The sequence below is a fragment of the Macaca thibetana genome, chromosome 11 (genome assembly GCF_024542745.1).
Source record: "Macaca thibetana thibetana isolate TM-01 chromosome 11, ASM2454274v1, whole genome shotgun sequence".
Taxonomy (NCBI): domain Eukaryota; kingdom Metazoa; phylum Chordata; class Mammalia; order Primates; family Cercopithecidae; genus Macaca; species Macaca thibetana.
In genome coordinates, this window is record NC_065588.1 from 113,135,063 (window position 1) to 113,147,362 (window position 12,300).

Genomic DNA, 12,300 nt, shown 5'->3' on the forward strand with positions numbered 1-12,300 from the left:
TGAGCTGGAGTCTGGGCACTTATCCTGGGGACCCAAGCCATTGCCTCCTCCTTCGGCGCCCGCAGTAACTGAGCAAAGTATCTCTCATGAGCATCAGGCTGGAATTGAATTCTCAAGACAAATAAAACGATGGGAGAGGTGAGACAGAGAGAGAGAGAGACCCAAGGATGATGGAACCCGTTTTTTTTTTCTCTGGGGGAGGGTAACACTTTCAGAGAGAGAGACTTTGGAACCAGACTGGAGAGATGAAAAGGGAAGGGGCTTTAATAAAAGCAAGAGGGGGTTGAGGAGAGAGAAAGAGAGGTGGGAAGGGAGTTGGGTCCATATGGGATAAGCTTCTTTTGAATGACTAAGTCTGTAAGTGGCAGCTGACGCTGAATCCCGTCTGTGCAGCATTTTTAAAAAACGGAATTATTGATGGGAAAGTTCTCAAGAACAAGGAAATTTTTTTTTTTTTTTTTTTTTTGCTACAGATCGGTTTTCTTTTATTTCAAGCCCAGTTTAAAAAAATGTTTTTTGCAGAATTTTGTATTTTGCTAATATGAAAGCATAAAACAGCAACAGAGCAATCATGTCTACAGCAAGGGATGCATCCAGGTAAGGCTGACATTCAGAATGGCCACTCACATCATTGTGATGTTTTGTTCATGTTTCTAAACAATGTACTTAGAAATCATCACCATTTCTTATTTTTCATTTTCATATTAATTTCCTGATGTTCACACATTAGTGATCCCAAATGAGGTGTGATTCTTCAGTCTCTACTTACAAGAGGGGAGGAAGTAGCAATGTAAGTTGGAGGGAGTTTTGACTCAACTCATGGCTTGTTCAAGAATAAACTACTCTTTGCTTGTTTGCTTTTTTTTCTTTTTTTGAGATGGAGTCTTCCTCTGTCACCCCGGCTGGAGTGCAGTGGCGCAATCTCAGCTCACTGTAACCTCCGCCTCCCGGGTTTAAGCGATTCTCCTGCCTCAGCCTCCTGAGTAGCTGGGATTACAGGCACACACCACCATGCCTAGCTGATTTTTTGTAGTTTTAGTAGAGATGGGGTTTCACCAACTTGGCCAGGCTGGTCTCGAACTCCTGACCTCAGGTGATCCACTCACCTCAGCCTCCCAAAGTTCTGGGATTACAGGCGTGAGCCACCATGCCTGGCCGCTATTTATTTATTTATTTATTTATTTATTTATTTTTAAGAGAGAGGGTCTTGTTCTGTTGGAGTGCAATGGAATGATCACAGCTCACTGCAACCTCAGACTCCTGGGCTCTAGGGATCCTCTTGCCTCAATCTCCCGAGTAGCTAGGACTATAGGCATGTACCACCATGCCTGGTTAATTGTAATTTTTAATATTTTGTAAAGATGGGGCCTCACTATGTTGCCCAGGCTGGTCTTGAACTCCTGGCCTCAAGCCATTCTCCTGCCTCAGTCTCCCAAGGCATTGGGATTATAGGTATGAGCCACTGCGCCCAGCTACTGGTTGCTTTGAAGGCTACTGAATGCAATGTACACTTTTAAATAAACATCTTTGTTTAAAAAATGAAATTAGTTGCTAACAATAATAATTTTTCATAATTAAAAATCAAGACATTGAATTTTGGAAGATGTGGGCTAAGATGCAACAATTGAGTAGAGGAGAGTAATATTGTCTTTGTGTGGCTGGGCTTGGTGGCTCACACCTGTAATTCCAGCACTTTGGGAGGCTGAGGTGGGTGGATCACCTGAGGTCAGGAGTTCGAGACCAGCCTGGCCGACATGGTGAAACCCCGTCTCTACTAAAAACACAAAAAATTAGCTGGACGTAGTGGCAAATGCCTGTAATTCCAGCTACTAGGGAGGTTGAAGCAGGAGAATCTCTTGAACCTGGGAGGTGGAGGTTGCAGTGAGCTGAGATCGTGCCTTTGTACTCCAGCCTGGGCAACAGGAGCGAAACTCCGTCTCAAACAAACAAACAAACAAAAAATTGGCTTTGCACTGTACATGGACATCCATTCTCCAGCTTGTTACAGTCCACGCCTGGCCCATTGGAGCCACTTTTGTTTCCTGGAGTCATCTGTAGGCATATGAGTCTGTGGTTACTGAAGTCCATCTGCTGTAGGCTGAATAATGGCCCCTCAAAAATATCCAAGTACTAATCCGTGGAACCTGTGAATGTTACCTTAAATGGCAAAAGATTTTTGCAAATGTTGGCCAGGTGTGGTGGCTCATGCCTGTAATCCCAGCAATTTGAGAGACCGAGGCAGGCGGGTCACTTGAGGTCAAGAGTTCAAGATCAGCCTGGCCAACATGGCGAAACCCCGTCTCTAGTAAAAATACAAAAAAATTAGCTGGGCGTGGTGGTGGGCACCTGTAATCCCATCTACTCCAGAGGGTGAGGCATGAGAATTGCTTGAACCTGGGTGGCGGAGATTGCAGTGAGCTGGGATCGTGCCACTGTACTCCAGAGCGAGACTCTGTCTCAATTAGAAAAAAAAAAAAAAAGTTTTTTGCCAATGTCACTAAATGAAGGATCTTGAGATGGGGAGGTTATCCTGGATTGCCAGGTGGGCCCTTCGTAATCATAAGTATCCTTCTAAGAGGGAGGCAGGCTGGGCATGGTGGCTCATGCCTGAAATCCCAGCAACTCAGCAGGCTGAGGTGAGAAGATTGCTTGAGGCCAGGAGTCCAAGACCAGCCTGGACAACATAGCAAGACCCTGTCTCTAAAAAAAATTTTTTTTAATTAGCAAGGCATGGTGGCATGGAAATCCTGGAAATCCAGGACATTGTAAACCCCTCCCTGCTCTCCCAAGGGCTGGGAATATGACTCCCTTAGGCCAATCAGATGGTTCTCCAGGAGAGTGGTTCTCAAACTGGGTTATACATCAGAATCACAGGGAGGGATTGTTAAAAACACAAATTGCTGGAGTCGGACCCCTAGCCTTTCCAATTTAGTGGTCTGAGCTGAGAATTTGCATTCCAAACAAGCTCCCAGGTATTGCTGGTTCAGGGGCCACACTCTGAGAACCTCTGCTCTGGGAATTCGAATCCTAGGAAATGGAAGACAGGCAGCGATCCCATCCTACAGGATGGTTCACAGTTTCCATGATGAAATCCCTGAATCCGATCTGGTTCTTGGCATTCTAAGGGTCTGGTTATTCCTCTTTTCGTTTAACTTGGTGAGCCATCCTCTGAGTTTAATTCCTTTTTTCTTAAGGTAGCAGGAGTTGCTGTCTGTTCCTTGCAGACAAAGAACTTTAACAGATTGAGCTTGCAAAGTATACCCTCAATGTGGTAAAAGGTGGAGTACCGTGGAATACAAGACTTACAGAGCACAGGTTAGATGCAATCTTTATCTGCCAAGATTGTATTAATATGGATCATAGACATCATTTATTGAATGCCTACATTATGTTTTATGGATGCTAAGAGTTTTACAGGCATTTTATCAGCCTTACAGGTATTCTGAAAGAAAGATATTTCTATCCTTACTTTTCATTTGAGGAAATGGAGGTCCAGGAATTTACTACTGGAAAGATATAAAATCAACATAAATATAGTCAGTGAATGGTAGGCAATACTAAAAAAAAGACAATATTTTCCTTCCTCTTAGCGTGCTTCTCTCTCTCTTTCATTTTCTCTGGGTGACTAATGGTCCCATTAGCCTGCCTGCACTGTCCCTGTAAAAATTCTTTCAAAGGGGCAACAGGAAACATTGATCTTGACCAGAATAATTTATTTTATTTATTTATTTATTTTTTTTGAGACGGAGTTTCGCTCTGTCGCCTAGGCTGGAGTGCAGTGGCCGGATCTCAGCTCACTGCAAGCTCCGTCTCCTGGGTTTATGCCATTCTCCTACCTCAGCCTCCCGAGCAGCTGGGACTACAGGCGCCCGCCACCTCGCCCGGCTAGTTTTTTGTATTTTTTAGTAGAGACGGGGTTTCACCGGGTTAGCCAGGATGGTCTCGATCTCCTGACCTCGTGATCCGCCCGCCTCGGCCTCCCAAAGTGCTGGGATTACAGACTTGAGCCACCGCGCCTGGCCAGCATAATTTAGTGTTTAAAATTTTCCAGTTTGAGGCTGGGCTTGGGGGCTTATGCCTGTAATCCTCTGAGGTAGGAGGACTGCTTGAGGCCAGGAGTTCAAGACCAACCAGATGACCAACTTCCTCTCTACTAAAAACTTAAAAATTAGTCTGAGACAGTGGCATGCTCCTATAGTTCCAGTTACTTGGGAGGCTGAGGCAGGAGGATCACTTGAGCCCAGGAGTTCGAGGCTGCGGTAAGCTACGATCATGCCACTGCACTCCAGCCTGGGTGACAGAGTGAGACCCCATTTTTTAAAAAAAATTCCAGTTTGCTTTCTGTTTTAAGTGTTAGATGGTCTATAACATCTAGAGATACCAGAAAAGTGATATTTGGCTTTTGACTTGCAAGTAGATACTCAAAGCAAGTTTGACCCATGAATTTCACATGGAAGGTATGTGGGATGAATGGAATGCTAGCAGAATGGGGAAAAATTAGCTCATTTTTATTTTTATTACAAATAATACTTATTGTCAGCAGCCATTGATGAGCAGCAGCCATGGTTCTGTGGTCTCCCATGTCTGTGGGTCTCAGTGAAGGCCACAAGATGAGGACCAAGAATGTGAGCAAGCACGGCACCCCACCGCAGCACAGAAAGTTCGTGTGGGACATAAAGTTCGTGTGGGAACATAATTTGTTCCATATAAGTGATGCACCTTGGAACTGTTCAAGGTCTCCAAGAAAAAGTGGACTCTCAAGTTCATTAAGAAGAGAGTGGGGACACACATCTGCACCATAAGAAGTGAGAGGGGCTGGGCAATGTCTTGACCTCCAGGAAGTGAATGGCTGCCAGAAAGAACTGAGACTTCTTCCCCTTCTGTGTATAATAAAACCTTTACAAGAAAAAAAAAAAAAAAAAAAAAAGAGAGAGAGAGAATGCTTATTTGCATTGGATGCTTATGTTCCATCTTGCATCACTTGACTGATCTTTTACCTTAGTCGTTGCTGTAGCAGCTGGCTTTGCACACCTGTAACCTGACGGTCGTTCCTGTTAGCTGCACAGAGTACCTCCTGCTTTTTGCCCCAGAGCATCTCTGCTGCCTTGATATGGAACATCCATGATAATCCATTCACTTATACACAATCTAGAAGTGGGAGGTTGTTAAAGCTCCTGGCTTAGCCTTTCTCTAGCAGGGGATGAGAGTCACTGGACAAATGCTTCCCTCTTCTGGTTCTTATCTCTTGGGAAGACAATTCTGAGCTGTGTTCTAAGGCTCCTTAGAAGGTGCTAGTGGAATGAGCCTAAATTGCCATGGGAGAACAACTCAAAGATGCTCTTTCTTTTTTTGTTGTTTTTTTGAGACAGTCTCACACTGTCGCCCAGGCTGGAGTGCAGTGGTGCGATCTCAGCTCACTGCAACCTCCACCTCCCAGGTTCAAGCAATTCTCTTACCTCAGCACCCCAACTAGCTGTGATTACAGGTGCCTGCCACCATGTCCCACTAATTTTTGTATTTTTAGTAGAGACAGGGTTTCACCATGTTGGTCAGACTGGTCTCAAACTCCTGATCTCAAGCAATCCGCCCACCTCAGCCTCCCAAAGTGCTGGGATTACAGGCATGAGCCACCACTCCCGGCTCGAAGATGCTCTTTCAATTAACTGTCCCTTCTTCCTTGTCTCACTCTTCTTAGTCTCCCAGGCCTCTGCTCTAGAATCACTTCTCTAAATAAACTAGCTCCCTACAAACCCAGGGCTCAGGCTTGCTTACTGTGAGAACCCAGGCTTGGACAACATTCACTGTAGATAATTAGACTATACGGTTGCGCATGTTGGTTCACACCTGTAATCCCAGCATTTTAGGAGGCTGGGGTAGGCAGATTGTTTGAGCCCAGGAGTTCAAGACCAGCCTGGACAACATGGCGAAACCCTCTCTACAAACAACAACAACAATTAGCTGGGCATGTTAGTGCATGCCTGTAGTCCCAGCTACTCGGAAGGCTGAGGCAGGAGGATTGATTGAGCCTGGAAGGTGGAGATTGCAGTAAGCTGAGGTTGCACTACTGCACTCCAGCCCGGGTGACAGAGCGAGATCCTGTCTCAAAAGAAAAGAAGAGAAAAAAAAAAAGGAAAATAAAATTAGAATATAGAGATAAAGAAAAAGAACATGATAATCACCCATAATCTTACCTTCTCTAGAAATTTCTTCCATGCATGTTTGGGTATATATTCTTCCTTTTAGAATGCACATACACACTTAAAAAAAAAGATGCAACACAGGTTATACTGTATATATGATTATATAGCCTGAATTTTTTCACTTGCTATATTGTGAAATTCTTTTCATGTGATAAAATTTTCTTCTCCAATGTAACGTTTAATAGCTGCACAGTAGTTCATTTATTCATTATTTATTGAGCAGCTACTATATTCCAGGCACTGTTTTGGGTGGTGAAAACATAGTAGTTAACAAAATAGATCAGCCCTCTACTCTTAGGGAGCTGGCATTCTAGATAGGGTCTTTTTCTCCTTCCTTCCTTCCTTCCTTCCTTCCTTCCTTCCTTCCTTCCTTCCTTCCTTCCTTCCTTCTTTCCTTTCCTTCCTTCCTTCTGTCTTTCTTTTCCTTTTTTTTTTTTTTTTTTTTTGAGATGGAGTCTCGCTCTGTCACCCAGGCTGGAGTGCAGAGGCATGATCTTGGCTCACTATAACCTACGCCTCTAGGGTTCAAGCGATTCTCTTGCCTTAGCCTCCTGAGTAGCTGGGTTTACAGGTATATGCCACCACGCCCAGCTAATTTTTGTATTTTTAGTACAGAGTTTCACCATGTTGGCCAGGTTGGTCTTGAACTCCTGATCTCAGGTGATCCACCAGCCTCGGCCTCCCAAAGTGCTGGGATTACAAACGTGAGCCACCACACCCAGCCAGGATCTTTCTTACATTCTAACGGAGCACAGTTTATTTAATCAATGTCTTGTCTATTGTCGGCAATTAGATTGCTTCTGATTTTCAGTTCTATAAATAATGTTTCAGTAAATATTCACCTAAGTATTCTTCTTCCCTTAGGGTAAATTTCTAAAAGTGGCATTGCAAGAAGAAATGAGATGTGAATAAATGGGGGTGCTGGGATTCCCACCTGAATCTGTCTGTTTGACTGTAGAGCCCAGGTCATGCCATTACTATTACTACATTGAAAAAAAAAATCATGGTAACTAGAGGCAGCCATGTGATTCTTAGCTGGCGTAGGCATGTGGGCTGTATAATTTAATGATTAACAGGTCATGTCTAGAGTTAAAAAAAAAAAAAAAAGAGTCCTGGATCTGCAAATTACCAGCTGTGTGATTTTGGACAAGTTTGCCAAATTTTTATGCCTCAGTTTCCTCATTTGTAAAGTGGGGGACAAGAATAGTTCTCATCTTAAAGCGTTGTTATTCATTCAGTAAACATTTACCGCGACTCACGCCTGTAATCCCAGCACTTTGGGAGGCCAAGGCGGGCAGATCACGAGGTCAGGAGATCGAGACCATCCTGGCTAACACAGTGAAATCCCGTCTCTACCAAAACTACAAAAAAATCAGCCGGGCGTGGTGGCGGGCGCCTGTAGTCCCAGCTACTCGGGAGGCTGAGGCAGGAGAATGGCGTGAACCCGGGAGGCGGAGCTTGCAGTGAGCCGAGAGAGCGCCACTGCACTCCAGCCTGGGCGACAGAGCGAGACTCCATCTCAAAAACAAAACAAAACAAAACAAAACATTTATTGAGCATGTATTAATCACCAGCCTCAAAGCTAAGAGTTGCCAATCTAGAAGGGAAGGGATATATATATATATATACACACACACACACACACACACATAAAAATAAAATTACAAATTGTGTTATGGATTATGATGAGAAGTACAGGATGCTGTGAGAATGAATAACAGGGATACCTGATGTTTCTTGAGTGGAGGTTGGAAGATTAAGTGAAATGTGAGTTGAGATATGAAAGATGTGTAGGAGTTAACCAGGTCAAGGTGGGGGGGGAACTTCCGGCTGAGGGAATTCAGGTGCAAAGAAAACATTTTTAAGTGGAATGCCATCGTATGTCACTTTCTTTCCCATCTTAAAGCCCTTGGATTTCCTTCTGGAAATCTCTCTCCTAAGATCTGACCTTCCCTTGGCTGGTTTCTCTTTCGGATTTTATTTTATTTTTTATTTTTTTCATAGGTTTTTTTGGGAAGAGGTGGTATTTGGTTACATGAGTAAGTTCTTTAGTGGTGATTTGTGAGATTTTGGTGCACCCATCACCCAAGCAGTAGACACCGAACCCAAGTTATAGTCTTTTATCCCTCCCCACCTTCCCACTCTCCCTTCTCCCCCGTCTCCCGTTCCCAAAGTCCACTGTGTCATTCTTATGCCTTTGCATCCTCGTAGTTTAGCTCCCACTTATGAGTGAGAACATATGATGTTTAGTTTTCCATTCCTGAGTTACTTCGCTTAGAATAATAGCATCCAACCCCATCCAGGTTGCTACGAATGCCGTGAATTTATTCCTTTTTATGGCTGAGTAGTATTCCACCATATGTATATACCAGTTTCTTTATCCACCCATTGATTCTCTTTTACATTTTAATTCAAATAACATCTTAAAGAGACTTTCACTATCAATCCTTACTCCCCTTACCTTACCTTATTTTGTTTTCTTCCTAATACCTATCACTGATTCAAATGTTCATATTTCTTTGTTTAAAGTCTCCCTTCCCACTTAAACGCATGCTCCCAGACGTCAGGGTTTTTTGTTTTGTTTTGCAGATTTAAATGCTGAATTCTCGGTGCCTGGCATATAGTAGTCGCTCAATGCATGTTTGTTGAATGAAGGAACAATGCTCGGCGCAAAGTCAGAGCTTAGCAAAAGTGATAGGCAGGAGAGCTGACCGGCTGAAGAGCAGCTGCGTAGACCTCCGCCTGGGCACTACAAGCCAGACCACCACTTGCGCACAGGGGCAGCGCGGGGGGCGTGGCGGAGGCGTGGCCGCCCACCCGGAACCCTAGAGCTGCGGCAACAGCGGCTTCCGGCCGCGGCGGACACTTCCCTGGAAGGGACTGTCCCGTGGCACCCGGTGGAACCGAGGAGAACGTGGAGCGCCGGGAGCAGTGAATATGGACGACTGCAGCCTGGATGAGTTCCGTCGGCGCTGGCAGGAGGAGCTGGCGCAGGCCCAGGCGCCGAGGAAGCGGCGACGGCCCGAGGCTGCCGAGAGGTGGGCTCGGCGGCCGGAGGTGGTCCCCGGGCGCGGCGAACAGGCCTCGGGGGACCCGGCGCTGGCCCAGGGTCTCCTGGAGGGCGCGGGGAGGCCCCCGGCAGCGCGGGCGACTCGGACCGAGGGGCAGGACGTGGCGAGCCGCTCCCGTTCTCTTCTGGCCCGCGAGGGTGCCGGGGGCGGGGAGCAGCTGGTGGACCAGCTCATCCGCGACCTGGTGAGTGGCCGTCGCCTCCCCCACCCCGCCCCCCAATGCCTGCGCCGGCCCCCGCCCCCAGGACAAACCCCTGCAGTGATTTGGAGAGTAACTCTGTGCCATCAGTTGCCCGAGAAAATGAGTAGACGCACAAACACCGGTGTTTGTGCGTGCATAGGGTCTTTCTGGAAGCAGCGCTTCTCAACCAGGGCGATTTTGTTCCCCCAGATGTGTCAGTGTCTGCAGACATTTTTGGGTGCCTCATCGGGGTGTGTTTGTGTGCATGTTACTGAGCATCTAGTGGTTAGAGGCCAGAGATGCTCGTGAACATCCTACAATGAACAGGACAGCACGCACAAAAAATTATCCAGGCCAAAATGTCAGTAAGTGTGGGGTTGAGAAACCTGCTCTTGAAAGCTACCTAAACTTTGAACAAAGGTTGCCTTTGAAAAGGAGGACCCAGGTAATGGATAGGAAGGAATTTTGCCTTTTCTTTGTATACTGTTTGCACTATTTAATTTTTGCAACCGTGCAAAAAAATTAACTCAGAAAAAAAGGAGGAAGAGGAGGAAGAATCTCTTGGGCACTTTAATTAGGATAGAGTTTATCTTTTTGTGGGGCATGGATCCCTTGGAGAATCTGGAGGAAGCTGGGGACCCTCTGTCCGTTAAAAATAACCACCTTCAAAAAGTTGGGAAAATCAAGAACAGCTGAAATGCATCCGTGGCTCACAGGTTAAGCGGACAAGGCACCAGGTTCTAATGGTTTGATTTAAATTAGGCCCAAAGGAAGTTTCTACAGCTTTCCAGTTGGGAACCCACTTTTTTTTTTTTTTCTGTTTTTTTTTTTTTTTTTTTTTTTTTTTTTGAGACAGGGTCTTGCCCTCTTGCCCAGGCTACAGTGTAGTGTTGCACTCCTGGCCCACTGCAGCCTCAAATTGCCTGGCTCAAGCCATCCTCTTCCCTCAGCATCCCGCGTAGCTGGAAGTACACGCATGCACCACCACACTCAGCTAATTTTTAAAATTTTTTTGGTAGAGACAAGGTCTCCCTGTATTGCCCAGTCCGGTCTCAAACTCCTGAGATCAAGTGATCCTCCCAATTGAGAATAATAATATTTTTTTTTTTTTTTTTTTTTGAGACTGAGTCTTGCTCTGTCGCCCAGGCTGGAGTGCAGTGGCGCGATATCGGCTTACTGCAAGCTCCGTCTCCCAGGTTCACCCCATTCTCCTGCCTCAGCCTCCCCAGTAGCTGGGACTACAGGCGCCCGCCACCACTCCCAGCTAATTTCTTTTTGTATTTTTAGTAGAGACGGGGTTTCACTGTGTTAGCCAGGATAGTCTCGATCACTTGACCTCGTGATCGGCCTGCCTCGGCTTCCCAAAGTGCTGGGATTACAGGCATGAGCCACCGCGCCCGGCCGAGAATAATTCTTTTTTTTTTTTTTTTTTTTTTGAGACAGAGTCTCGCTCTGCCGCCCAGGCTGGAGTGCAGTGGCGTGATCTTGGCTCACTGCAAGCTCCGCCTCCCGGGTTCACGCCATTCTCCTGCCTCAGCCTCCCGAGTAGCTGGGACTACAGGCGCCCGCCACCTCGCCCGGCTAGTTTTTTTTGTATTTTTTAGTAGAGACGGGGTTTCACCGTGTCAGCCAGGATGGTCTCAATCTCCTGACCTCGTGATCCGCCCGTCTCGGCCTCCCAAAGTGCTGGGGAGAATAATTCTTTAAGTGGCAAACTGTTTCAAGAAATAACGGCTTATTTCATGTAATGTGTAGTTTACTCAAATAGCATTAATAGCTCCTATTTGAGTTTTTACCAAGTGTTTAGTCCTGTGCTCTGCCCTAATTCGAATGTAACAATCCTGTGAGGTAGATTTTAACTCTTCTTTTACAAATGAAGAAACTCAGAGATTCTCTGTAACTTGCCCAGCGTTACCCCAGCTGATAGATTCTGGGGATTGAATTTGGATCCAGGTCTTTTCAATTCCAAGTTTCACCACGTGCACTTGAGTTTGCGTAAGAATCCCTTCAGGCTTTGTTATAATAAAGTTCTGGACCCTCCCCAGACCTGCTAATTCCCTCACCAGGGAAGGGGTCCTGAAATCGGATGACTGGCATGATCAGGCAAGTTTCAGACATTATACTCTACTGTATAGCCTCCTTTGCTTTAAGGTCCTGATTCTCAAGGCTTTCCATTTGTAACACCTTAGAGGTATAGGCATTGATGCCAAAAATAGTAAAGAAGTAAATCAAGTACAGTTGACCTTTGAACAACAGGGGGGTTAGGGAAACTGACCTCCTTGCAGTAAAAAATCTGCATGTAACTTTTGACTCTCCCAGAACTTAACTACTGTTGACCAGAAGCCTTAGAGATAACAGTCAGATAACGCATATTTTGTATTTTATGTGTGTTACATACTGTAGCCTTACAATAAAGTAAGCTTGAGGAGAAAGTGTCATTAATAAAATTATAAGAGAAAATGTATGTATTCATTAAGTGGAAGTGGCTCATCACAAAGGCCATCATTCTCATTGCCTTCACGCTGGGTAGGCTGCTGCTGCTGCTGCTGCTGCGATGGAGGAATTGGTCTTGCTGTCTCGGTGGCAGAGGTGCAAGGAGAGGCAGGCACATTCGATGCAACGTTTATGGAAAACACCTGCATACAAGTGGACCCAAGCAGTTCAAACCCGTGTTATTCAAGGGTTTGTTGTATTCTAAAAATAGACGGGACCTGCATGCTGGAGGATCTGGAGGGCACATCCGAATGTTTCATGTTGTTGGAAAAGGCCTTCCCTGTCTTCCTGGAATTCACGTCCCTGGTCTCTTCTGATCCCTTCAGAATCACCACATTAGGTACTACTAGGTTCT

At 45.7% G+C, this 12,300-nt stretch overlaps 2 protein-coding genes across 4 annotated transcripts in view; one reads left to right on the forward strand and one right to left on the reverse strand.

Moving 5' to 3' along the window:
- SPRING1 (SREBF pathway regulator in golgi 1) overlaps window positions 1–12,300 on the reverse strand; it is a 465,726-nt gene that overhangs the window by 190,745 nt on the left and 262,681 nt on the right. The window lies entirely within an intron of this gene.
- FBXW8 (F-box and WD repeat domain containing 8) overlaps window positions 9,051–12,300 on the forward strand; it is a 114,002-nt gene continuing 110,752 nt past the window's right edge. The window contains exon 1 of one of the 2 annotated variants that reach the window (XM_050747992.1): window positions 9,051–9,455. In XM_050747992.1, the coding sequence (XP_050603949.1) occupies window positions 9,138–9,455 (318 nt within the window). In that variant the 5' untranslated portion in view covers window positions 9,051–9,137. The remainder of the gene's footprint in view (window positions 9,456–12,300) is intronic. The other variant, XR_007717645.1, reaches the window with a different exon arrangement.